This window comes from Perca flavescens, chromosome 2 (genome assembly GCF_004354835.1).
Source record: "Perca flavescens isolate YP-PL-M2 chromosome 2, PFLA_1.0, whole genome shotgun sequence".
NCBI classification, from domain to species: domain Eukaryota; kingdom Metazoa; phylum Chordata; class Actinopteri; order Perciformes; family Percidae; genus Perca; species Perca flavescens.
The window spans coordinates 35,062,367-35,088,901 of NC_041332.1; the positions used below are offsets into that span (position 1 = coordinate 35,062,367).

At 39.3% G+C, this 26,535-nt stretch overlaps 2 protein-coding genes across 5 annotated transcripts in view; one reads left to right on the forward strand and one right to left on the reverse strand.

Moving 5' to 3' along the window:
• The window catches only part of rptor (regulatory associated protein of MTOR, complex 1), a 261,324-nt gene that overhangs the window by 12,724 nt on the left and 222,065 nt on the right, over positions 1 to 26,535 (forward strand). The window lies entirely within an intron of this gene.
• LOC114547426 (uncharacterized) lies at positions 9,672 to 23,240 on the reverse strand. Its single transcript, XM_028566808.1, has 9 exons — positions 23,019 to 23,240; positions 22,175 to 22,229; positions 20,022 to 20,059; positions 17,876 to 17,983; positions 13,304 to 14,320; positions 13,101 to 13,175; positions 12,750 to 12,818; positions 12,573 to 12,668; positions 9,672 to 10,623 (listed from the first exon to the last, which is right to left on the reverse strand). Exons 5-9 carry the CDS (start codon positions 14,178 to 14,180, stop codon positions 10,403 to 10,405), a joined length of 1,338 nt encoding a protein of 445 aa, XP_028422609.1. The 5' UTR covers positions 14,181 to 14,320; positions 17,876 to 17,983; positions 20,022 to 20,059; positions 22,175 to 22,229; positions 23,019 to 23,240; the 3' UTR covers positions 9,672 to 10,402.

Below are 26,535 nucleotides of genomic sequence, written 5' to 3' on the forward strand. Positions count from 1 at the left end.
ATCCACAGCTGATGCACTTATGTTTAGTTCACAAACATCTACTGACGTTGACGTAACAAAGTCGAACGTTGGAAGATAAAAAATCAGCCCCGTGCTTCTTTATGCCGAAGTCAGTAAGTGTATTTCTTTTTGTAAACAACGACAAAATGATAAACACCTGTTGGCTTAATTAGAAAATGCCTAACGTGGGCAATGGTAGGCTTTTTTTTTTTTTCCACAGCAGACATTTTGAAAAAAGCGTTATTTATAGGGGTGGGGGGGTGGAGGGGGAAATCCAAATATTGTATGTATTGGGATTGTTTGTGACGCTTTCTTAAAATCAATCTTTTACCTAAAATGGGATTTTTTTTTTTTGGGACTCTTTTTCTTTTTTCTTTTTTTTACCAATGACTCACCTAAATATTTTCTGTTCATACGGTACCGCCTACATCATATCTGTTTCCAGCGAAACAGAGCAAATGTAGAAAATCCATGTTATGTTCTTCTTTACAGATGAAATAAATATCAGACTGACTGACATGTGATGTCGATTCGTCTTCAATTAGTTAGAAATGATATATTGTCTCTAGTTGAATAATCCACTTTTGTTTTTGTTTAAGAAGCCAAAGAAAATCGCAATGATCAATTCGTACTTTGCACGTGACGTCACAACTACTGGCTGGCGGGCAAGAACATCATTCTAGAACGTATATTTGTTGTGTGAATTGAGTGAATTTGCTCAAGAATCAATTTGTCGGCTGAAAGCCTAATGTGAAATTTAACACAGGTGTCAGCAAAAGACTGGTTAAAACGAGACCGATAAGAAGAGGCGTCGCAACAATGTTTACAAATAGACATTGTAACGCTGGCTGCACAGATTATGCAGACTGCTACGATTGATTGAGACACACACACACACACACACACACACACACACACACACACACACACACACACACATTGTTAAAATCATACGATGGAAGCTTTATTAGTCTTTCTACATGGGTTTAGTTAATGATCAGGCTATAATAAGACCACGTCGGTTATGTAATCGCTGACAACGGGGACAATTTCAAGTTTGGTGTAAACCGGGGTATTTTAGCGTCCCGACACAGCTTTTGTTGGGACTCGGGACTGTCCCGGTCAAACCGGGAGGTCTGGTCACCCTACATGATACATAGCCTAGTGTTGGCAGAAGGTTTAAAAAAATAAATTACTTATCAAGCTCATCATTCACCGGCAGGCATGGTGTACGAATTCAGATGAAGACTTCATCACATGACGGAACAGATTAGCAAACGTTAGCGGGTAGCTAGCTAGCTAACTAACTAACTAGTAACACTCACCTTTGCTTTGATTATGAAGATATTCCTCATACGACAGCGTTGTTAACCCATCCACTCTTGAAAAAAAGATAGCTATCTGTACTTTTTGTAGGCTTTCATTTTTTGTGCGGTGTAAAGTGACGGATTCTCTATAAGATAGATGTAAATATCTCCAAACTCCAAGTCTGGTAGAGACTTTGCCAGCTTCAAAGGAATGAAAATATCAGTGGGTGCTGTGTATGGATCACAAGTTCCGAGTGACATATGGTCTAAATAGTTGATTGATTCCTTTCGATTCCGGTTCTTATCGATTCTCGATTCCGATTCTTTGAGTGGTGGAGTTGAAACGGGTCACATGCTTATTTTACAAATAAGAGGAAAGTTTTATTTTGACTCAATGGTGGTTTGCAGTTTTACCGGGCTTTTTCAATGTAAAATAAAGCCACTCTAGAGCGCTGCTTACTGTGCTCCAAAGCTGCTCCTGGCCGCTACAGAAACCAAAACTTGCGCATGTTAAATTAGGAACCCATGATCAGATTTGAAACCAAATCCTCCAAACGATTCCAATAAAGAAACGATTCCACTGGAATCATAATTTTTGAAACCATTCCAAGTAGGAATCGGTTCTCAATGCCCAATCCTAGTCTCATCCTGAATTGTGAAGCACTTTGACACAGTCTCTTTGCTCTTCTTCGCCGTTCTTCTTCCATTTGGCATTTCTATGTATGGCTAAAGGTGGAAGTGTAAATTGGGCTGTTGAATGTGTGTGCACGTTGTTTTATGAGCTGCCTCAAAGCTGGATGTAAGGTGACCTACCTTGCATGCACAGAAACCTTTCACTTCAGTCCCTACCTATTATGCTTTCCAATCCCCTGTGGAGCTGTTAGCTGAATGACGTCAGAGTGGATTGATGCAAAACTTTATCTCACACCTTCTTAGTCGAACCCTATAGCCTCAGCCTCTTTTATAAACCCTGCCAGCATCCTGTCTCCCTCTGATGCCCATTTGTCCCGGCCGATATCCTGTCAGGCATAGAAGTCAAGTCGTTGAGGCGTATTTTTAGGACTGTGTGCGTACGGGAGCTGTTCAGCTTGTTGAGTGTGAAGGACGATCAGAATTGATTTTAGCAGATATGGTGGCAGTTTTGTGGAGACAGGGAAACATGCAAGAGGACAGTGAAGGGTGCACAGAGAATAGAATAAACGGTAATAATCGGTAGCTATGTTTCCATCAACACCTTTTTTATGCAAATTAATTTCATGACTATTGACTCCAAGTTTAAACATTCGGTCTCAATGGATTTTGTCTCGATCGATATACTGTATGGCTTATGCGATCAACACTGATGGAAACGTTATTTGCCGAATAAAATGAATTGCGATAAAGTTTTAGGTGATTTTATGGTTAAACAGACGAAGTGGTGAAGACCGCATGCACAATGCGCACTACCGGCAGTGACAACGCAAATGTGCCTCAAGAAGCAATACCGCTTTGCGCCGGCCGTTCCATTGGTTTCCTATGGGGAGGGCGGTGGCGCCCAACTAGGCGCTGTCCTAACCCTGGCGTTGCGCAGCACTCAGATTTGCCTCTTTGTGCTGCGCTCAAAGTTCAAATTATTTCAACTTTGACCTAGTTGCCGCTGTCCTTTCGAAAGCGCAAACAATGAGATAACAGCATGTCGTTACCTAGCAACGGGAAAAAGCTTCCTTGCCACCCTTGATGACGAATACCTGCGCTGCACTCTGCACTTTGCTCTGCGCCCTACCAAGCGGTGCGCAGAGAGCAAATCGCGTATCATGTGTATGCGGCTTTAAGATGCAACAGCCGTCTACTACAGCCTGTAGTACGATTGATGGCCAGCCCTTTCTAATATTGTGTTATTCATTTAATGGTATTAGAGTACAAACACACCTCACAAAAATATTTCATTAAATTCGGCTAAGGGTACTTGGTAAATACTTCTTTTCACTTGCCCGCTTGAAAGAGGCGCGGTTCGGTTTGATTTGGGCACGGTACGCATCCGTGTAATCGCCAAACGGGCCTGGGTCTGGTTCTGACCTTACAGATAAATAGGAATTGTACTCTGCGAGTCCTGCAATGTGATGACGTAAGCGTGCTCCGGCCCTGAATGTTTCATTGCAGTGTGAGTGCAGGCCAGTGGGGGAGTGGGGGAGTGGGGAGGAGGAACAATCGTGCTCAGGCAAGGTTCATGGCAACTGGGCCAAGTGCAAGTATGCCCATGAGGTTTACCTTTTCTTCCACAATATTATATTTCGGTGTTTCTCATCAGTGGCCGAGTTGTTGCCTTTTTCTTCCCAGATGCCCCCAGCACTGTTGTACTGTCATTAACCCAGTGACAGCCCATTGTTGTTAAGACACTTAGTTACAGCAGAATGTTGAATTGTCAAAGCCGTTTGTTGCTGTGGCAGAATGGCCCACGGCTGCTTGGTTAACAACGTTCTTTCCTGAGATTTTAAAATTGTGTTAATGTGTCATTGTCAGTGTTTAACTTCCCTTTGGACTTACAAAGGGCTCAAGGCAGCCTAGTTTTGGTCTTTTTTATTTTTAGGATGACTGGGATTTTAACGCTATTTAAATATTGAACATAAATTGTCTTATGATTCATTATCAGGTGGACATCATACTTGATTTTTGGAGTTTCCCTGCTGGTTTTTTGTTTGTTTTTTGATTCAGGAATAATGAAATCAACAAGCCAATCAATGTCCAAGCCCATTGTCATAATGTGGGAATGAGACCGGTGGTCTGTGCCGCTTTATCGTCTACATCATTAGTTGAATTCAATCAGTGTACACAGTTCATTAGGCAGCATATAGACATTCAGCCACAGAGGCATGAAAACAAAATGTATCTGCAAGCTACTCAAAATAATTACACGCTAGTGATTTTATATCTGTGTTGAATTATGGCAACTGTCACTAAACCAAGAGCTCCAGATTAAAGCTCCCACCCTGCTGAAGTCCTTGAGCAGGATACTGGAGAAACACTGGCCTTGACCTGGCCTCTTACCTCCCTGTGGGAAAAGAGATGGCTCAATGTGTTCATGTGCTTTTTACACATTTTAATACACCTTTGGGATTTCTGGATTTCCGAGGAAATTTATTTATCCTCAAAAGAAACGCGTGGTTTTATCGAGGCCATCAGTTGCATGGAAATGACTCTGTTTGTATCATCTTTCATTTCCTCTTTGAATCAGCGTAACTAGGGGAAGAATAATGATGTTTTTTATTGGGAATAAAAATGAATGTATGGTACCACTCTTGTGTTCCATTAGAGAAGGATGTGGGGACTTCGTAAGTAGGCCTGTAACAATCACAAATGTAGCTGTAAAAATATACTAATTGTAATTTATTTTTATTATTTAGTACTTTTTCAAACAAATTAAAATTTGAATGAATCCCAGGATACATCTTTTGTGTATATATCACCATTATGTGACCCAGGTAATGTAATAACACAAGTACACACAGCCTATGAAGTAAACCATGCCTCTTTATTATCATAAAATGTTGTAATTTTTGCTTAAATTGACATGTATCCTCATTATTAAAAAAAACAAAGCTTTAATCATCAACAAAAAGATGATATGAAATCAGCAGGGGTGTACGATTTGATTTTTAGTTTCAAGATTCGATTCAAAATTGATTTTCGATTTAAAACAAACAAAACAATTCACAGTATGTAAATGTAGTTACTTTTCCCATGTGACTACAGTAAATCTACAATAAAAAAAAAATCGATTTTTGGAATTCTATAAATCGATGTTGAATTGGTAGAGCTTGAATTGCGATACGAATATGAATCAATTTTTTTGCACACCCCTAGAAATCAGGGTGGTGATGGTGGGCGAAAAGTAAGGTTATTTAATCAGCTGGTTTGTCGGGCAGATTTCAGGCCAGAAAACCCGAGCGATCAATTGTTCAGTTTTCAATTTCTCGGGCTTGAGGCAGGACTCTATTGTGGAGGTTTTGCTCCGCAGCTTGTATTGGCCATCAGAAGAGTATAGCTTTAAAGTCCTTAAATGTTGCCTTTTCCACTATATTGAATGGCTGCTCCTCTTTTACAATGTACTGTAAATGTGACTCTTTGTCTTTGTCTTTAGTTTTTTCTGGTTCGTAGGAAGTGCGTAAAATGCTCTACCTTTTGTCATCGCAGTCAAACTACTTGGATCATTATTTTTTTTTTAAATGTGACCCAGAAGACACACACAAGTGACACAGAAATACTTGGAGAAAGATTGGGGAGGAAGTGGGATGCAGCCATGAGGAGGCTATGATGGCCAACTTTGTGGCCACTTGTTTCAAGCATACTGAACTCATAATAAAACTCCTCCTGCTGACTCATGGACTTGCATATATCCTGTAATGCAAAAAATATATTTTTTAGAAATCCAACAAACATTCTTTGTATTTCAGGAGTAGGCTTTTCTGGGATTTCAGATTTGGCTGGGCAATATATATCGATATTAACACTAGTTGTTGTCTTAGATTTTAGACATCGTAATATGGTATTGTCTTTTCCTGGTTTTAAAGGCTGCAGTACAGTACTGCCATGTCATTTTCTGAACTTTTATATGCAGTTTATTATTTGTCAAAAATCTCATTGGGTAAATATTTTGTGAAAGCACCAATTGTCAACCCTACAATCAAGGTATTTGGTCAGGAATGTTGTGATCGTCGCTCCCTTTCTTTCTTTGCTCTCTCTTTCCAATGCCCTTGACCCAAGAAAACCAGCCACGCACGCATGCACACCCAGGAGTATTACAATGAGCCTACATTATGCCCCCATCTTTGATCCTTTGTGTGCTTTTTTGTTGTGGAGGGCTATGAAGGTTAGGAGAAGAATCTTAAAGTCAATTAGATAGGGAGCCAGTGGTTCTGGTGATAAGGGCAGCTGAGTTTTGGACCAATTGGAGTTTATGGATGCGCTTGTATTGCACTATAAGCAAATAATAATAAATAAATAAAAAATATTGTTATATTTGATTTTCTCAATATTGCCCAGCCCTACTTTTACCTGAAGCGTCCACTATCTGACCTGTTGCTGCCAACTAGCTATGGCTCGCTCTGAGCAGATCATTGCTCTCCACCATTTTAATAACCTTCATTTATTGCGGGTCTAACAAATGGAATAATCAGTGGCCATTGATCCGCGCAGTGAGCGATGCTAGGGGGATTTATTGGGATTCTTAAAAGTGTGCAGAGGGAAAAGGCTGGAAAGTCCCCTGGAGTCCCGTGCAGTTATAAATGAGAGGAGGATGGTGACAAACTATATGCATAGGCCCAAACTGGAAGGCACACACACACACACACACATACCCGTTTTTGTAATTCGGTGGGGACTCATGACATAGCGAATGACCATGGGGACCCTTTCTAAACTACTATTTCTAAATGAGCTAGAGACTTGGTTTCAACTCCAAAAAATCTTTTTTGACTCTGGGATCCTGAAAATCACTTAAAATGTTAGGATTTCACAAATAAAGGTCAAACCTGACTTTCACCAACCCTATGGGGACACATGGCAAATTCTTTTAATATTTATAATATTTATACCCCCATTCCATTGAAATACTCCTCCTTCTATTATATAAATTTTTTTTTCAGCTATAAAGACCTAATATTTACTTTTATCACTTGTTGTTGTATAGTACAGGTGAAATAATTAAAGTAGCCACCAGGTGGCGCTTCCATGGTTTTTGTTTTTCATGTTTTGATGCTCCTCTTGCCTCCTCTCCTTCTTGTCTTAAGTTTGTTTTGGCCATTTAATGTCACAACTGTTTTCTGATTCTGCAAGGGTGGACAAGCTGGTTTAAAGAAAGTAGCTCTGCTCCGCAAACAGACCTGCTATGCCCTATCCTCCACTCAAACTCCAGACTACTGACATCACAATAAAACCGCTGATCATATTTATACCCTATATACCCTCATTGATAAACATATAAAGCAATATACATGCTTTTTTATTTACTTTCAGAAAGCTTTTGTGTATATTTGAAAAGACTGTTCTACAAAGCTACTGAAAGTAATGTAAAGGGGGTGGAGGGTAAAGCATATGCAATTAAATCAATATATACTAAATATGTGCAACATAAAAATATATTTATAAAAAGAAAAAAAATTCTTTAACCAACGGCAGGGTGTTTGACCGGGCTTTCATCTCAGGCTTCTTTAATATTTACATAAATAAATTGGCTACTGTAATACAAAAGTACCCGTTGGTCTAAGTCTCTACAATCAGGAAGCTCTATTCCTGCTCTTAGCAGACAGTCTGCTCCTGCTGTACCCTGCAGCAGAGCCTGGACGTGCGACAGCAGTACCATCAGACCTGAGCCATGACAGTAATCCCCCTATAACCAAAATAATGATTTCCAAAAAATAAAATCCAGATTTTATGATGTTTGACCAAAGTTCTCACTTGGTACACATCCATACACCAAGTGGTGCACACACTACAATTACCTAGGTTTGAAAACAAGTTTAACTTGACATTTTAATGAACGCAGGTCTTTCTATGCTGTACAAAAATGTAAAAACAAAATACCAATTAGAATTTGGCTAAAACTCATTGATTTGTGTGTTTGAACCAAGTGCACTCCATACCAGCGAGGCGGGGGTCCGGTCCACTTACAAAACAAGAATTGAATCAATAATATAACACCTTATTGACACCCTGCATGCAGAGTGCTGTAAGCTTCTACTACATGTCGAGAGGAAAACTACATATAATGCAAAGAGGCAGAATTAGGCCAGTAAATCAGAATTGAGCAATTAAGTTTTGTACACATCTAAACATAGTGACCCCCTCTCATATTATCAAGTACCAAGAGAAATGGACACCCGCTTACCCAGCTGAGTTCACAAACCTGTTCCACCAAAGCATCAGGAACATAACCAACAACTCAACTAGATTACACCACAGCTTAAATAAAACTACATCATCTATTGGAAAAAAAGCATAGAGCAAATGCAATGCTATCCATTCTACACCATAGCAGATTATTTGAGCATGGTTACGGATCGGCACAGTAAAGACATTGAAAAAAGGTGACAAAGGAAAACCTGGCTCCCTGTAGAGCAAAGGCTGTCCACTCATCGCACCCTTAGTGAGCCTAAAACAGAGCCAAACTTCCTAACTTAACATGTCAAATATATAAACATTTGGAAAATATATTTCCAAAGAATATATATAAGAACCAAAAGGTTTTCTATAGCTCTCAGATTAAATTAAATTACCAGTCCTACTAGGAGAAGACACTAAGAGCTGTGAGCAGGCAGCAGTCTGTGTTGCTTCCATAAACTGAGGGACAGTGAGTGACAGCAGTCGCCTTCACCTTGTACATGTTCTGTTAATTTGGCTTGGTTTCCTGTTGGTATTGTTCCAACCAACCTTTGACTTGTAGTCCTTTTATATATTCTAGTTTATTTTCTTGAATTGTCATTACTGTAATGTTAACTTTTCAACATGGTTTGGCAATATGTTAGGTCAATAAAGTCATTTGAATTGAATAAACCTTATTATGAGTCAGATTTTTAAAAAGTCAAGTTTCTTAACACAGATTCACCTACTTAATTTATTCATAGAATAGTTGGTGACAATATGGTCAAGTGGTCCGTTTCTTCATATAATAGGATTTCTGCATCTAATAGGATTTCATTCAAGAAATGCTACAGAAGCAATGGTGTTTACATTGCAGATGAACTTTATTGTCACAACTCATCCATATACAAATTAACTTATCCTGGCTCTTTGCTATGATCATTCCTTCTCCTTCACCTCTTTCTCTCACTTCCCACAAACCTGTCTGTCTCTGCCGACCTGAATTTCTCTCTCTACAAGCATGTCTGTCTCTGTATGTGTCTCTCTTTCTACCTCGGTTTCTTATTTAAAATTTTTTTCAGGAACACTCTTTCTACATACCCATATCTCTCTATCCCTACATACCAGTCTCTCTCATTTCCTACATACCTGTCTCATGTCCTACATACCTGTCTCTCTCTATCCCTACATACCTGTCTCTCTTTCTCCCTACATACCTGTCTCATTTCCTACATACCTGCCTCTCTCTATCCCTACATACCTGTCTCTCTCCCTACATACCTGTCTCATTTCCTACATACCTGCCTCTCTCTATCCCTACATACCTGTCTCTCTCCCTACATACCTGTCTCATTTCCTACATACCTGTCTCTCTCTATCCCTACATACCTGCCTCTCTCTATCCCTACATACCTGCCTCTCTCTATCCCTACATACCTGCCTCTCTCTATCCCTACATACCTGCCTCTCTCTATCCCTACATACCTGCCTCTCTCTATCCCTACATACCTGCCTCTCTCTATCCCTACATACCTGCCTCTCTCTATCCCTACATACCTGCCTATCTCTCTACATACCTGTCTCATTTCCTACATACCTGTCTCATTTCCTACATACCTGTCTCTCTCTCTACATACCTGTCTCTCTCTCTCCAACATATCTAGTATCTTCAAGACAGGTGTCTTTCTCTCTCCCTGCATACATGTCTCTCTCTACAAACCTGTCTCTCTATCTACTAACCTGTCACTCTCCCTGCATACATGTCTCTCTCTACAACCTGTCTCTCTCTCTACAAACCTGTCACTCTCTCTACTAACCTGTCACTCTCCCTGCATACATGTCTCTCTCTACAACCTGTCTCTCTCTCTACAAACCTGTCACTCTCTCTACTAACCTGTCACTCTCCCTGCATACATGCCTCTCTCTACAACCTGTCTCTCTCTCTACAAACCTGTCACTCTCTCTACAACCTGTGTCTCTCTCTACCTCCATTTCTCCAACCACCCATGACCCACTACCACAATGTTCTTTAGGATAAAAAATAAAACGACATCACTCAATGAAATAACCGAGGATGTAGACACCTTAAATTTGAAAGCAAAATAGCTGTTGACATGGCTGTGACAATCAATCTTAATAAAATGTATTTACATGCTCAAATATGAACTGAATTGAAGCTAGAGCTGTACCTACTTGTGGGATTGTAGAAAAACTAGATAGCAAAAAAGAATTATGTTCAGTGATTACAATTTATATTTCCATTAGTTTTTTTCCAGACGCTTTAAAGTGTCAATGCGTTTCTTCACATAGAACTTAACTGCCTGCCAGTTCCTTCCCATAAGCGCCTCTGAAGATGCCTTGATACATGCTTCACACTGGGCTTTGCCAGGAACCCTGCCAGAGTTGATGTTGTCCATGAGATTGCTCTCCACAGCCTGGACCTCCTCTGTGCTCCACTTCCTTCTGGTCATTTTTGATGAACCTTAGACAAAGAAGTAAGGCCAATCAATGTAAAATTGCTTGCAGTTTTATTAAGATTAAATTATGGGTGTCTGGACAGTAGTTACTAGGTGCTAGCTAGATGTTACCTCATTACCACCTAGGGCTGCACAATAGAGACACAGCACATTGCGTCATACTCTGAAAGCCACTCCCACCAGAGGGGAGAACATCTCTCCGCTCTCCTGACTTGTATTGGGTGTATTGGGTGCCTCATCGTCAATTTTGTCTGATGGCAAACAGAAACATTCCTAAAAGCTGCTGAGTGGTGATATTTACTACCAACAATGAAAAGAACCCAGAACCTAAGATTTTATAACTGTGGAACCAAAAAACTGAGCTGTTAGGAACACAAAAGTGGATATAGACGTGAGGAATCAGCAGAGAGAATGGTAAGATTGTGGGATTCTGACACTAAGCTAAAGATATGCCCAACGTTACGATTGCAGCAAGGATTTAATTAATTCATATATACAAAGTCAGTTTTAAGCTAACTACAGCCTGTAAGGTAAGCTAACAGGACAACGTTGGACATAACTTTAGTTTAGTGTCAGGATTCCAGTCTTTCCATTCTCTCTGCTGATTACTCATGTCCGTATCCACTGTTGTCTTCATAAAAGCTTAAGTTTTTCGGTTTGGCTGCTTGTTAAAACTTCTTCATTGTTGGTGGTGAATATCATCACACAGCAGCTTTTAGAAATGTTTCCGTTTGTTGCTAGAAAACGGAATAAAGAGTAAACTTTCACACAATTGGAGAAATCGGAATTGGCCGATTTTCACGTGACCGGCCATGACCGGCGACCTGCCGGTCAGTCTGACATATGCTGATTTTATGTCGGTCAAATGCACTCGGGCGCCGCATGATTAACATTGCGCAACATGAGCGCACCGCCGCTCTATCAGCTGTTTATGAAATGTCATAAAGTCGTAATTAGGGCTCTGCAGAGCCGTCTGCTCTACTGATCTCAGGCGAACAGTCAACCTCTCTCTCTCTCTCTCTCTCTCTCTCTCTAGTGGGGATGCATACCGCTCCAAACCAACATTAAAAACGTAGTAATCTTCCCCCAGCGTTTAGTTTGTTGCTAAACTGTGTGTAAAATGAGCGGTGGCGTTGATGTTTTCAGGTAATGTTACTGTTGACGTTCAAACCGGCCTGCATGTGTGTTTTGAGAAATATCTTTATACTGCAAGGCTATATTTATTTTATTTTTATTTGTTATTTATATATATATATTTTAGTGTGATATTAGATGTGAAAAGAAGGAAATGGTTCTAACACTGCACTTTAGATGTGTGTGGATGTCCCCCACCTGGAGTAATTTATATAGTTCTGTTTTATAGTGATCCATTATCTGGTCAACACATGTTCTATTAAAGAAAAGATAGAAAATAAATATTTGTGTGTGCTGGAAAGTGGTTAGAAAATATGAAATCGGAATTGGCTAAAATCGGTATCGGCGGTTCAAACTCAATGAAAAATAGGAATCGGCCTAGAAAGTTGAAATCGGTGCATCTCTACACACAATTCAACGGAGAGCTCTGTCACTATATAGAGAAAAAAAAATCTAAGTTGATTTTTTGACTGATATGATTTACAGTGGGCGTCACAATATACATTTTCACTTTAAAAAAAAACTAAAATTCATGAAGATGTAATATTTTGTTGGGGTCTTTTTTCCTACATCTGAAGAACACGATTTGTATGTGAGGTAATCTCTGCTTCTGCAATCTAGATATTGCACTTGGCCAAATTGTGATTTAAATAACATTTTGATTCATTTTCAGCCCCATAAGCCCCTAACAACTACTTAGCAAAAACAAGGCAATGCTCTACCAATCACCTGGTGTGCCCCCCACTTTAAACCACCAAGTACCACCTAGTAACCACCAAGGACTGGATTTGAGTATTCCTTTGTCATCACAAAAACTAACCTTTGGTGATCTGGGATTCACCTGGAGATTTGTCTTCACCCACTGGCTTCTTGTTATCTGGTCTTTTTTCTGTTGCAGTCTTAATCACGGGACACACTGTAAAACAATACAAATGCAGTTTAAATCAGGGCATCTCACCTTTTGTTTAGTGGAATTGTCAAATAAAACTTCCAATACCTGTAGTTTCCTGTGAATCACTGTCAGATCCAACTTCAGTCGTGCACTTCCTTTTTTGCCTCGATCCGGCTGCAAGTAATTACCGGTTTCATTTATTTACTGACAAAATCAGCTTTATATCCCATAGGCCTACTTAAATAACATGATACATTTGTACATGACCAGATCCCTTTTAGTTAAGCTCAAATGCAAATTCACAATTATGTACAATCACTATGTACAATTATGTAAATCACTGTTCAACACCTTTGACACTTTACACAATACGTTTTTTTCCCCAGAAACACAAAAAAGAATGTACAAAAACCACCCACAAAAAACATTCTACAATGAGGATATGTGTCCGAATACCTGTTAAAAGCAACTGGTCCGGGGTCATTTCACACTCCTCGTTCTCAGATAGATTGCTGTCCCCAGCCATTTCCTCTGAAAAAACAGACACACTGAACTTGTTCACATTAAGACATCAAAATTGTAAACTCATGCACATATAAACAACAAATGTGTTAAATTATGAATGCTAGGACATTTAATTAAAATTATAAATATTGTACCATTCGGGTCAATGCTGATCTCGTCAAGGTTCCTGCCTCTGAACTCTGACATTTGTCCTTGCTCAAGGGCCACAAGGACTTTGCTGATCTTTGCGAGCTGTAATGTACCCTCGGGGAGCCTGTAGAACTGTCTGTGTACTCTAATGTCTTGGCCAAGAAAGTCGGCAAGGTCATCCATTTCATTATCCTGTAAGTTTAGGACTTTTGACATGGTGGCCACATGTTTCCTCAATTTAGTGGATGACAGGGCCTCTGGATGCTTGGCCCCACACTTGCGTGCAAGTTGTCGGATGGCATCTGATCCTCTAAGATGTGTTTGTGCTTCAGGCCTTGCAAACAGGAAGTGGTTTTCATTGGGAACTCCACATTGTATGCGATTCTCAACTAGAGCCTCCATGGATGAGAGCATATTTGGCGTGAGGAGGATAGGGACCTTTCTTTGCTGTTTTCCCTGGATCTCTATGCGCTTAAAGTGCCTGCAGAGCTTCTTCTCTAGGTCAGTTAATCCAATTTCAACATCTGGATGAATTGAAGCGGTGTCTCTCACGGTGAAAGCTTTGAGAGGCATTTTTGATACCTCGCCCTCTCGCCTGCGATTAAACAGTATAATCTCACCGAGTGTGAGGTTGGCCAAATCCGACCAGCTTTTCTTATTTGGTGCTTTGAGCAGTTTTGTTTGGCACTCACTCCGCTGTTCATCAATGTACTTGTGCATTCTTTTAACATCCTCAGTGAAGGGAAGGAGCGTAGGTGCGTTCCACTTTGCTTCTTTTAGATTCCTGAGTGCATGTGTTGACACACACTCAGTCCATCGGGCTTCATAAAGCCGTTTGAATGTACGCACATTGTGCAGGGCACTCTCATCTTGTGACATCATGGCTTCACATTCGACTATATTTGCCAATTTTTTGAGGTTGTGGCCTAGCTTTAAAGCCAGTGATGGAGTTTTGTACAGACCCTTCTCCTCATCAAATTCAGCCACTTTCTTCACAGCTTCCACAACATGAGTAAAGTTACCTGGAACAAAGAAATCTTTAGTTGTCTTAAGTTTGCCAATACACTTTGCTTTATGTATTAGTCTTCCGGTCTCTCTCATCTTTTGCCTGATGTATTCGTGTTTTGTTACGTCATGTCCAAGCTTACTGTAAAGCTTCTCTCCAAGTCTTATTATGCAGTTTTCACTTCGAATTGTGTCTGTTATTTCATCCTGATGCATGTAATTTACAAGTTTCCAAAGATTTTTGTTGACATCATCTGGGACTGGCTGCATAAAAGCACAAAGTGATTGTACTCTAGTTTTTCCTGGTGCTAAGGAACCAACTTTCTTGGCCACATGACATCTTTGCATGTGCTTCCACAAGGTTTTCCTTTTGAATAATGCCTCACAATTAATGCAGTGCATATATTCATTTGGGCTGACAGGCTCACTGTTCTGCTGACTTGGGATCATCACTCCTCTTCCTTCTTTAAGCACCTTATTGTTATGTATACGGTTACCTCTGTTTCTTAGGAGATTAAGTTGAATTCTCCGTTGTTTAGATCCTTTCGGTAAATTTACTGCTCTTTTCACCTCTGCTAAATTACTATGTCTTGCCTCCAAGTGGCGAGCCATTTGACTGAATGGCAAAAAGCAAAAGCAGCAGTATTGTTTTTTACTGTATATTCTGCCCCCATCGTCTCTCTTTTTTAATGTCATGACTGAAACCTCATCACAGTGACTAGAAGTTGAGTTTGACAGATTTTCTCCTTTCTCTCTTCCCTTCTGCTCATTTCTTACTTTCACTTTTCCTTTCAGCACCCCTCTCCCTTGCTTGCTTTCTCTCAGTACCTCACTTTTCTTTTTTCCTCTCTCTGCCTTTCTTCTCTTCCTCTCAATATTACTCTCATTGTCGCTCTTCTCTTTCTCTCTTTGCCTCTTTTTTATCTTGGTGCACTTGTCCTCTGAAAGGGAATCTTCTGACTCAGAAACTGAAGGTGGAACATACTCTCTCATGTGACTGACATCTTGTCTCCTTTCTCTGTTCCTCCCTCTGCATCTCTTCTGCTCGCTTTTCCTGTCTTTGCCTTTTTTCTCCTCAGTCTTCCTCATTCTGCCTCTCTTCTCTCTGCTCTTCATCCCTCTGCCTCTCTTCTCCTCTCTCTTCCTTTCTTCTCTCTCTTCCTCTCTTCTCTCAGCCCTTCTTCTCTCCGCTCTTCCTCCCTCTGCCTCTCTTCTCCTTGCTCTTCGAGCCATTTGACTGAATGGCAAAAAGCAAAAGCAGCAGTATTGTTTTTTACTGTATATTCTGCCCCCATCGTCTCTCTTTTTTAATGTCATGACTGAAACCTCATCACAGTGACTAGAAGTTGAGTTTGACAGATTTTCTCCTTTCTCTCTTCCCTTCTGCTCATTTCTTACTTTCACTTTTCCTTTCAGCACCCCTCTCCCTTGCTTGCTTTCTCTCAGTACCTCACTTTTCTTTTTTCCTCTCTCTGCCTTTCTTCTCTTCCTCTCAATATTACTCTCATTGTCGCTCTTCTCTTCCTCTCTTTGCCTCTTTTTTATCTTGGTGCACTTGTCCTCTGAAAGGGAATCTTCTGACTCAGAAACTGAAGGTGGAACATACTCTCTCATGTGACTGACATCTTGTCTCCTTTCTCTGTTCCTCCCTCTGCATCTCTTCTGCTTGCTTTTCCTGTCTTTGCCTTTTTTCTCCTCAGTCTTCCTTGTTCCGCCTCTCTTCTCTCTGCTCTTCGTCCCTCTGCCTCTCTTCTCCTCTCTCTTCCTTTCTTCTCTCTCTTCCTCTCTTCTCTCTGCCCTTCTTCTCTCCGCTCTTCCTCCCTCTGCCTCTCTTCTCCTTGCTCTTCCTCTCACTGCCTCTCTATCACCACAGTGCACTTGAACTTCTTTCTCTGAATGGGAATCCTCTGACTCAGAAACTGAAGGTGAAACGTACTCCCTCTCATGTAAACTTGACATCTTTCCTCCTTTCTTTCTTCCTCTTTCTGCTTCCCTTTCTTTCTCTACCTCTCTTCTCTTTGCCTTTCCACCGGCCCGGTGCCCTTGAACTTCTTTCTCTAAAAGGGAATCTTCTGAGTCAGAAACTGAGTAGGGAACGTACTCGTCCTCACTGTCCTCACTGTCTTCAAGGCTAATTGATTCATCTGTAGAATATCCAAGAGTTTTTCTGGTAAGCTAAAAAAGAAGACGAAATTTAATTAATCCTGCAAGGGGAAATAAAATTTTTCACACTATAATCTCATATTTAAACAAAGGTTGGCGTTGGTTGGGGGGCTGGCATGTGAGATACATGTTGACACTATGTCAATTGTTTCTATCAAATAAAAGGTTAATAAACATTTTTAAATTCACCTGATGTATCAATATTTTTAAGATATACTCATGCCTAGTGATGGCCATTTCTGTGGTCAATTATGTGTGATTAGATGCTACACCAACTTTGTTACATTTTCTAGTAGGGCTGGGTATTTGGACTTTAATACCTTTAGACACCGAATGAAATAGTTTAATACCATTGATGCCATATCATTAAATACCAAATTTAAGTACCGAAGGAGTAGGCAGAATCCCATCAGTGTCAGTGAGCCAATAAGATTTGTATATTTTCTGAAAATTCCTCAGAAAAGTATTGGTCTAGAGTTTAAGATGTTGGGTCTTAAAGTTTCATGAGGCTGTGATTAACCTAGAGTTTTTAACAAGCACAAATTTACAATAGCTGCGACCACTTATGGCGTTTTTCCATTACATGGTACCTGCTTGACTCGCCTTGACTCTACTCGCCTCGACGCGCTGTGCATCCGTTTTCCATTGCAGATTTTAGTATCGCCTCAGCGTTGCTGGTCGTCATAGCGACTGCCGTGGGCCTGGCTTAGTAGCGTTGCTTTTCCCCGACTCATTTCCTGGTTCTCCTTCTCCGTAAACAACATGATATCAAAGAGATAGTTAACGTTTCCTGCTCCAGATTAACCACCGTGGTCAGAAAGAAAAGGGGAGACACTTTGTTTCTCTCACATATAGGACTCTAGAGTCACGACTCGCTGCGGAGATAATCGCCGTCACTCTCTCACTTCTCCCTCGCTCACCAGCTCGCCACACACACACACACATCACACATGCACACACCAGCGCACAAGTATAAACATCAGGTCACTTGTATGCCACGGAGAAAGCTCTGCGTGGAGCCTCCGGCAGCAAAAAAACACCGCTGGCTAAACTATTTAAAAATGCCGTCTCTCGCTAGCAACGCAGTGATCAGTGACGATTCTTTCTGACCAGTCAGCAGCCTGCAGGGTTTCACGTCACCTTTTCGGCTCGCTTGGAACCTCGACTGAGGTGGTACTAAAAAAAAGTATCTGTTAGCAGATACCAGGTACTTTTTTTCGTAATGGAAAACCAAAAAAGCGAGTCGAGGCGAGGCGAGTTGAGCAGGTACCATGTAATGGAAAAGCACCATTATTGTGCTGTGGAACCGGTACCAGGTCCATCGGACTTAACAGGTTAAAACCAAGACAATTTCCCCCACTACTGTTATTGTCAGACCAAGTTGTGCATTGGATTGTATGTGAACTTACAAATACACTTTCTGCTCTCTTGAGTTCAGGAACACTTATGTCCTTCTTTTCAGGGACGGAACTTAGTTCAAGGATCACTGTAGAGTCAGAAGAGCTCTGGTCCATTTCCTGGGGATCAAATACAAAACAAAAACAATTATTGTTGTTAGTTAAAATAAATGTATGCCATTTACTTATTGATAGTTTTTCTGAGAATTCCTCTCCCACTACATTCCATATGAGTATTACTATGCACCACATCTGACGTACCTAGTATAACCTACTAAACTGACTGACTCTATTGAACCTTTGGGTGACCACCTTTTAAAAGCCGTTATCTCTGACACTGATGATGATGATGGATAAAGCCTAACAAGCATTTTTTTTACAGATTAACCTAATGATGAAAATGTGACATATTGTGGTGGGATTCATGTAGGCTTATTATTAGTTGAGATTATGTACAACACTGTGATATTATAAAACAAAATCTATAATACAATGACTTACAAAAAGCAAAACCTTATTTGGAAAAAATATGAAACCTACAACTCAGGCTAAATACTGGATCATCCTGCAATGGCCCATTTAAGCCAGTTATGATGCCATGTTGTTCAATAAAAACATGATGCAGAGAGAGGAAGAGATTGCTAGGTGCATTTGCTTAAAAAGTAGGAAGTTTACATTGGCATGACAGAAAGGTAAGCTATGTTTGATTTGTGTTGCAGGCTAGTTGACTTACGGCGTGAGTTTAAGCAGCAGCCATAATGAACCGATAACATGAGGGCCTATGGCAAGAATGCTTTAACTGAATGATTACTGTTGCTGAGCATAATAAAACATAATGCTAATGTTACTAGCTACAGCTCTTCTTATGGTGCTACTGAACCTTTCTCATAAACTTGTAGCTGATGACCGCATTATTATTGAGGGTGCCGTTATAGGCAGTCATTACAGGTAGCTATTGGACTGTTTTCATTTTCCACTTTAAAAATACCTACACAGGGAAAACAACATTGTAAACTTATAGCTAATATTTCTGCATTGCCGCAGTTATTTATTTCTATGAAGGTAAATATGGTGCAAAACGTGAGAGCTTGTAGAACAAAAATCTGATCTTCTAAGAGAAAATGTTCCACCTATTGAAAAGAATTCACACAAAAAAAGTGTAGATTGATTTTTACATAGATTCAATGATAGCTGCAAACTTTTAATGCAACATTTACCAATCATAATTTTTACTTGGGTTCATTTTCCATCACAACCACAACTCCGTGATTACAACCTCTCAAATCTGTCACTGCAACTTTGTATAGTGCTCTCTCGCATCACCAAGTGGTGAAACTATGTGCCTTGACTTTTGCAACACTTCTTGCAATACATTTGGTGCAAAACTAATTTGTACCTGTGGACTACGGCTGTGGAGCTCTGAGCCAACAGAACAGGGAAAGCAGGGTTTCTATGGCCAGATGAGGGACAACTCTGTCTTGCTCATTTAGTGTAGCATGGAGCTTTGTGATGTGAGATGTATGTAAAGTTGCAGTGACCGATTAAGATGTTGTTAACAATGTTGTGGTTGTGCTGGAAAATGGACTCAAGGAATAAAAAACAAGTAATGTGATGTAACATCACATCCAGATTACGGTTGTGTGAATTTTTTCTATGAGTGAAAATCTCAATTTACAAGTTCAGATTTTTTCTACAAACTCATGTTTTTTTTCCTGTGACCTCATGGTCTACAAGTGCTCACATGAAGTCTACAAGCTCGCGCATTATGCATCATATTTACCTTTATATATGACAGCTGATGGAGATTTTTGTGCGATAATTGCAGGATGTGGGAGAAAAGTTCAGTTCGAGTCTCCAGTACAATGCATGAAAGGTGGTCACCCTATTCAACCCATCAATAATAGTGTTAGTCACATTGACTTAACTGGCTCCTGTATTATTAAAATTCAATAGCATTATCACTGGCCATATTCAACAGCGTGTGTAGATGGAGAGTCCTCTCACGCTCTTTATTTGCTTGCTCAATACTAGATTTCCTGTATCTCTCCTCACACAAAGCATGATGTCTTCTGAGTTTCGTTCCTGTAAAATAACTGTCCTAAGATCCATCTCTCACTGTCCATCTAACATAATATCCCATGTGTAGCCTCTATCTTACCTCATTCTGGTGTCCAGATGGATTCATCCCTCGATCAGCTGTAAGGCAAGACAGATTTATTTGTATAGCGCATTTCATACATGGCAGCAATACAATGTGCTTCACACAAAAACAATAATTAAAATACAATTTTAGCAATAATAGAAAAAGTAAAATGTATATATAACAACAACAAAGAGTCAATTAAAAAATAAATAGATAACTAAATGAATAGATAGAAAGACTTATAAAAACCAATGTGCATTAACTGCAGAACGCATCTGAGAAAAACTTGTTCTTTAGCTTTGTTTTAAAAATGGTAGTTGGGGCGTTTATGTTCTTTGGAAGCTGGTCCAAAGATGGACGCCATAGTGGTTAGAAGCTGCTTCCCCCTGTTTTGTTCCGACAGTAGGTTTAAGTAGTAGTTGCTTATGTTGTAATCTAAGGGGTCTTGGTTGAGAATATTGTTGGAACATGTCATGCAGGTAGTTTGGTCCCATCCCCTTCAGTGACTTAAAAACTAACAAAAGTGCCTAAGAATCAATTCTGTACCTAATTGGGAACCAGTGTAAGGACTTTAAGACTGGCGTAATATGATCTGTTCTTTTTGTTTTAGTAAGGATCCTGACTGCACTATTCTGTACCATTTGGAGTGGTTTAAAATCTTTTTAGGGAGTCCAGCACATTGCAATAATCAATCCTACTAGAAATGAAAGCATGTATGATTTTTTCCAAGATCCTCCTTTGACATAAATCCTTTTAATTTATTGATATTTTTAAGATGAAGGTATGCTGATTTTATGACTGTTTTAAGTCATAAAAGTGAGTGCTAAAATTTAGATCATTGTCTATAAAGGACACCAAGGTTTTTTTTTTTAACCACTTTCTTTGCTATTAAGCTCTTCCTTTCAAGCAAGGTAGAAAGTTTGCATCCTTCCTCCATTCCAAAAACTACAACATCAGTTTTATTTTTGTTAAGCTGGAGGAAGTTCTGTGACATCCTAGTATTTATTTCTTCAAGGCACTGCCAGAAAGTGTTAATGGGGTTATAGTCATTAGTAAAGATATGACAAAAATATGTTTACCACAGAACTTAAATAGATCAAATTGAAACGTTATAGAGCATCAGGGTAATCTCATTTGGTAAACTATAAGATGGCAGCCATAGAATGTTGAGGATGTTTCATACATTGCATTGTTTGATGTGTGACAGTGCATGACAGGGTTTTCCCTGAGATTTCAAAGCGCTTAGGTGCAATGACGTCACACATTCATTTGCATATTGGTGACGACATTAAACTTTATTATATATCTATTTTTGCAAAAGCTTAGTTGTTGTCGGTTGCAGCTAGGGAAAGATCATTAGAAGCAAAACTTGGAGGAGGAGCTTGTCACTAAAATGAGAATAGCTTGTCCACCTTAAAAGGTCAGCCCACGGTTGGTGAGTGAACCTTAGCTAAAGTTGTCGCTAGCTCTGTGCCGGGCTGGCTAACCGTTTCACTTTAAACCAGCAGGTAGCAAGCAGGACACAGGAACTTGGCTTTGGTCTTGAGGAGTTGTAGCAATTACCAACAGATATACTGTACACAGACTGCAATTCTACATTCACATCTAATATGTTAATGATTATTAACTTTATACTCACAGACAAACACAAGTCCCTCTCTTTTTCCCCTCTCTTTTTCCACCACACACTCGCTAATGTGTGGCCTGTAGCTGCAGCTGTGTGCGTAACATGCATGGTGTGTGTGTGTGGTTGTGACACTGTTTGTGTCCATCATACAGCACGTGTCCAGAAGACAACAAGCAGGAGCCCCTCCCATTCATCGGCTTCTATACAGTCTATGTTCGCAGTCCAGATGCTGTCCAAATTGCTTTTATGTTTATACGCTTCAGCGCTGCCCCTAAGCTCTATAATGTCAGGGATAACCCTGCATGAGACTCAGAAAGTTGGATTTATCAACAAAACTGCAGGTGGAATAATCAAATCGAGCCTTTGCCATGCAACACATCAACTTTCTGAGTCTCATGCACCAAACCAACACTGATTTCCATGACATTTTCAAACAAACATTCTACAGCAGACATTTTAATGTGTACCAGCAAAATGACCAAAAAGAGATCATTAAGTGCAAATTCATATCACGAGTTGTCCTAATTATGACTTTACTGACCTGAAGAATTTAAAGGGCTGTCACAGTGACCACGAATGGTTGTCAAATCTTCTTCCTGCAAGTCATATCATATATCATATTAGTCACACATTTTAGCTTCTACAGTTTATTTGGCAGTATGTGTCACATACACAATCATAGAGCATTACACTGTATGTCCATATTTTCTATAAATTAATAGGTAAAAAAATAAATATTTTCAATTGTCTGATGAAATAATGAAAACTTTGAGTCTAATGGGGCTTTCAACATTATACATCTTTCTTAAGCCATACAAATGCTCAGTGTTGTGTAATAAATAAATATGCAGATTACAATACAAGCTTATAAACCAATTAACACCACAAAACTGTAAAATATTATTTAATTTTAATTCTATTATTTAACGTGTTAACTTTAACTGCCGTGTTATAAATGTATTCTGCACGTATTGCTTATTGGTAAATCACATTAAAGTCAGGCTGTGTGTGCGTCACATTCTTTTCTGCTAGTGCAGGTTAAAGTTGCAAAATGGCGACAGGTCAAGCATGTGTGCACCTTACTAAATGGTTGACCTAGTCCTGAGAACTACACCTGCTACTGTCCTAAACTAAGGTTTCCATTTCACACGACGACGGCACAATTTACTGTAAACTAAGATGGTGTTGGTTTATAAACTGTAATGTTAGCTGCCAGTAAACTAGCTAGCATTAACTTATTTGGCTGACAAGATATAAGTTAGCCTTCTAACATTTTACTTTCAAATGTATCTATAAGAATTGCTTTACACATGAAAACAGTACAAATCTATTTTAAACAGAATTGTAAACGGTTTAAATGGCAGTAAAATCAATTTTAGACTCACCATCTCTCCCTGATCCATGACTCCAGCCTGCTCTCGTCCATGCAGTGAAGATCTGACGCAGAGTTCACAGCTTACGTGAGGGGAGGGGCTGGACACCATGGGGACTCCGGCACACACACTTGCCACATGGCCGGAGTGGGGGATGGGCGTGGTCGGGATGGGGACTTGAACATGACATACGTGTGTAACAGTGTTTTCTTTTAAACGGCGTCAGTAGCTCAATTTGAGACAACGATCGAAACCAAACGAAAGCTGAAACCTTTCAGCATATAAGCAGACAAATGCTTTTGACTTAACTTGAAATAAAAATAATAATTATTTTTTATTTAGTACTAGTTAGTTTTTTCCTCAAAATTCAGCCAATGACAAGTGTACATAGTAAATGGATGAATTTTTCCTCATTAGCAAAAAATTTATAATAATTATAATAAATATTTTTATCTTACGTTCATAACATTCATCAAAATATCTGTATAGATGCTTGTGCATGCAGTTTAAACAAAATCAATGATGTCAGTGTGCTCTTATCTGTTCAGTTGATATTTGAGTTCACACCACGCCAAACTGTATGGGGAGGGCCTGGACACGCAGGGGACCCTAAACACACACCTCATGTTCGCCACATGGTAAAGGCATGGCCAGAGTGGGGGATGGGCGTGGTCAGGATGGGGACTTGAACATGACAGATTGTGTGTAACAGTGTTTTCTTTTAAATGTGGTAACATTAGCTCAATTTAAGACTACAATTTAAACCATACGCTACAAACCCTGAACGTTTTTATCATATAAGCAGACAAATGCATTTGGCATTATTTGAAATTAATTAATTTATTATTATTGGGTTGTTTTTATACTAAATTAATACATTTTTCTCCCCATCAATACAAATTGATTAATAATTATAATACATATTTTTATCTTACATGTTCATAACATTCATCAAAATATATTTCATATATTGTAGTTCTCTGATTCTCAACTTTGTTCTAACGCAGCTCCCTCTCTTCAATCTCTCTCTAAATCGCTGCACCACAAACCCTGGTGGCAGCGCTCGTTGAGCCACCGTCTAAAACTGCCATTTCCACCAGCTGAGAGTTTGTAACAGAAATAAATGCATTATGGATCATTTTATTTCTATAGTTTGTAAGCTCACTCGACCAGCTGACTTCTGTTGAAACAGAAGACGTCTCTAACGTTTTAAAACCAGCCTATGGAGACTCGACCAGCTGAGTCGCAGCAAAACCATTAGCTGGTTTGTGTCCAGCTGAGACGAGCCAGTTTAGACTGCTGAAACTGCAATGTTCTAAAACAGTTGTGTCTCGTCGCCAATCTTTGGTCTAAACTCTTCTATAATATATTAGAAACTTCCAATTTGATAAAGTCAGTGTTTATCAGACCACAAATGAGATAATTATTAGAACAACACAGAAACTGTCTCTCACTTGTTACTCAAATTTGTCATGAAAATGACTCAGGAAAATATGAAATACCATAAATATGTCAAAATACACTGAAAGGGGCCTTTAAGATGTTCTGTTTGATTTAGAATTTGAGTGAAAAAAATGTAATTGTGCTGAGAGCAAGCGAGCAATTCGGCAATTCTGAGAGGTGCATGATGCCAGGGGTAGAGCAGCGCCTAGTTGGGCGGCACTGCTCTCAATGGATTGGCCCGCGCAGAGCGATTTTGCCGGCTTTTATGTGTAGGCAGCTTTAAGCAGTCTGGACCATAGAAATTATAGGGTTTTGAGTATTGTTATTAATACATGAGCTTAAAGTTTTCAGATTTGTATTCATAGTTGCCTTTAGGCCTTACAGCTTTTTTAAAGTTAATTACAAAAGTAACAATATATTCCTCATTGTTAGCTTATACTATATTATCTATATGTAAATGAAATGTAGGGATAAGATGCAGATCTGAAGCAACATCAGAAGTATCCATGGTGAGAAAAAAGGGAGAATGGATGGCAAGCAATAAAGCTGAACTGCACCAAACCTTCAAATGAGCTTGAATATCAGGTATGGTAGTCCAGCAATGAGGTGGCATAACTAAAATATCAAAACCATATTATAAAAAGGTTGCTCAAATCAAGCAAACTGATTTGTTCTGGTTCATAATAGTGATATAATAACAACCACATACAAAAGCTATAATTAGAATTCCTTTGAACAACAAGTATCACTCCAAGTTTGAGATACAACATTACACAAACTGATAGCTGCTGCAACGGACAAAAGCTGTAAATCTGCACACACACTACCATGTAACAGAGTTGGTTGGCGAAGTATCTATATACTGTATATATTTAGAATATTTTCCCCGCTTTATTTTGCCATCAGACAGCCCTTTACTAAAAGGAATTGAAGTTGTTGTCTATGCTCTCTTAAAAGCCTTCTTCATTGATAAACACAGCAATTTTAATTTAGCAGAAAACAGGAGTTGCTCTTCTACCACTGCCGCCAGCAGTTAGTTGCTTGTCTAGTTCTGTCTCGATTGTTAAGTTAGTTTTTGTTATTGTGTGCCTTTTCATTAGCTTTATGTAAAAGAAATAGTCTGTGCTAGGCTAACATTATCTGCCCTGCTATATGTTGTGCCTTTATCAAAACATAATATGGCCTGTTGTAAGCTATTACTTAAGTATCAAAATATCTTAATCATCTCTTAAATAACTATAAATATAATTATAATGAATACATATTTAATGCATTAGTCTTTATTGAACATGTATGGCATAAAATAACGTGAGGTTTTGTTTGGAAAATAACAAACAGAATTCATGCCAAACTGTCTGTTCCTCTGGGCCTCTCTGCTTCAGAGGTCACAACCAGGTCAGTTGAGACATTGGGTGGGGGAGGGAGGACTGCAATCTGCACCTGCACTACTGCTGCATTCAAGGGAATATGGAAATTGCAATTTTACTGACCCTGACTGGTCATGTTTTTACTAAAATAAAAGGACAGCTGATTTTTTTTTTGAAGTTATTTTAAGACAATTTAGCTCTTGCTGAGTAATTCAATGCATCCTCTGACCTGGATGACTGAGAACACACTTTAAATTATGGATTTGACTTTTCTGTTTGTGAAATTTACCTCAACATGAAGACCCATAGTTCTGTAATATCCAGGCACACCTGAACACACAGTTAGAAATGTGCTTGTTTGTTTAAACCTAAACAGCCCAAGTTATGAAGGATACAGATGCAGCAGCATGATTAATCCATGTGAAACATATTACATTTTTTAGCAAACTAGGTTGGGCTGAGTGTAAAAAAAAAGAAAATCTGGGCTAGGGTAAGTAATGATCTTATCAAACAGAATATACAGATTTCTTTTTAAGCAATAGCAATAGCAGGGCTTAAGGGTTATAAGGGGTTTGTGGACTGCAGATGAAAATTAGCCGGTACGGCTAAATCTGGCACATTTACATGTTGGACATTGTACTCATGTTGATTAATGTGCACTGTCCCTTTTTAAATAAAGAAATCTATATATATTATATATATATATACATACAGTTATT

Bases quoted from the DNA above. Each gene is read 5' to 3' on its own strand.
- LOC114547426 (XM_028566808.1), bottom strand. From the start codon at position 14,180: ATGATGTCACAAGATGAGAGTGCCCTGCACAATGTGCGTACATTCAAA. The intron at 12,819-13,100 runs GTATTCGGACAC...AATTACTTGCAG, and splicing joins GGACCAGTTGCTTTTAACAG to CCGGATCGAGGCAAAAAAGG. The intron at 10,624-12,572 runs GTTAGTTTTTGT...TCTTTGTCTAAG, and splicing joins TGAATCCCAGATCACCAAAG to GTTCATCAAAAATGACCAGA.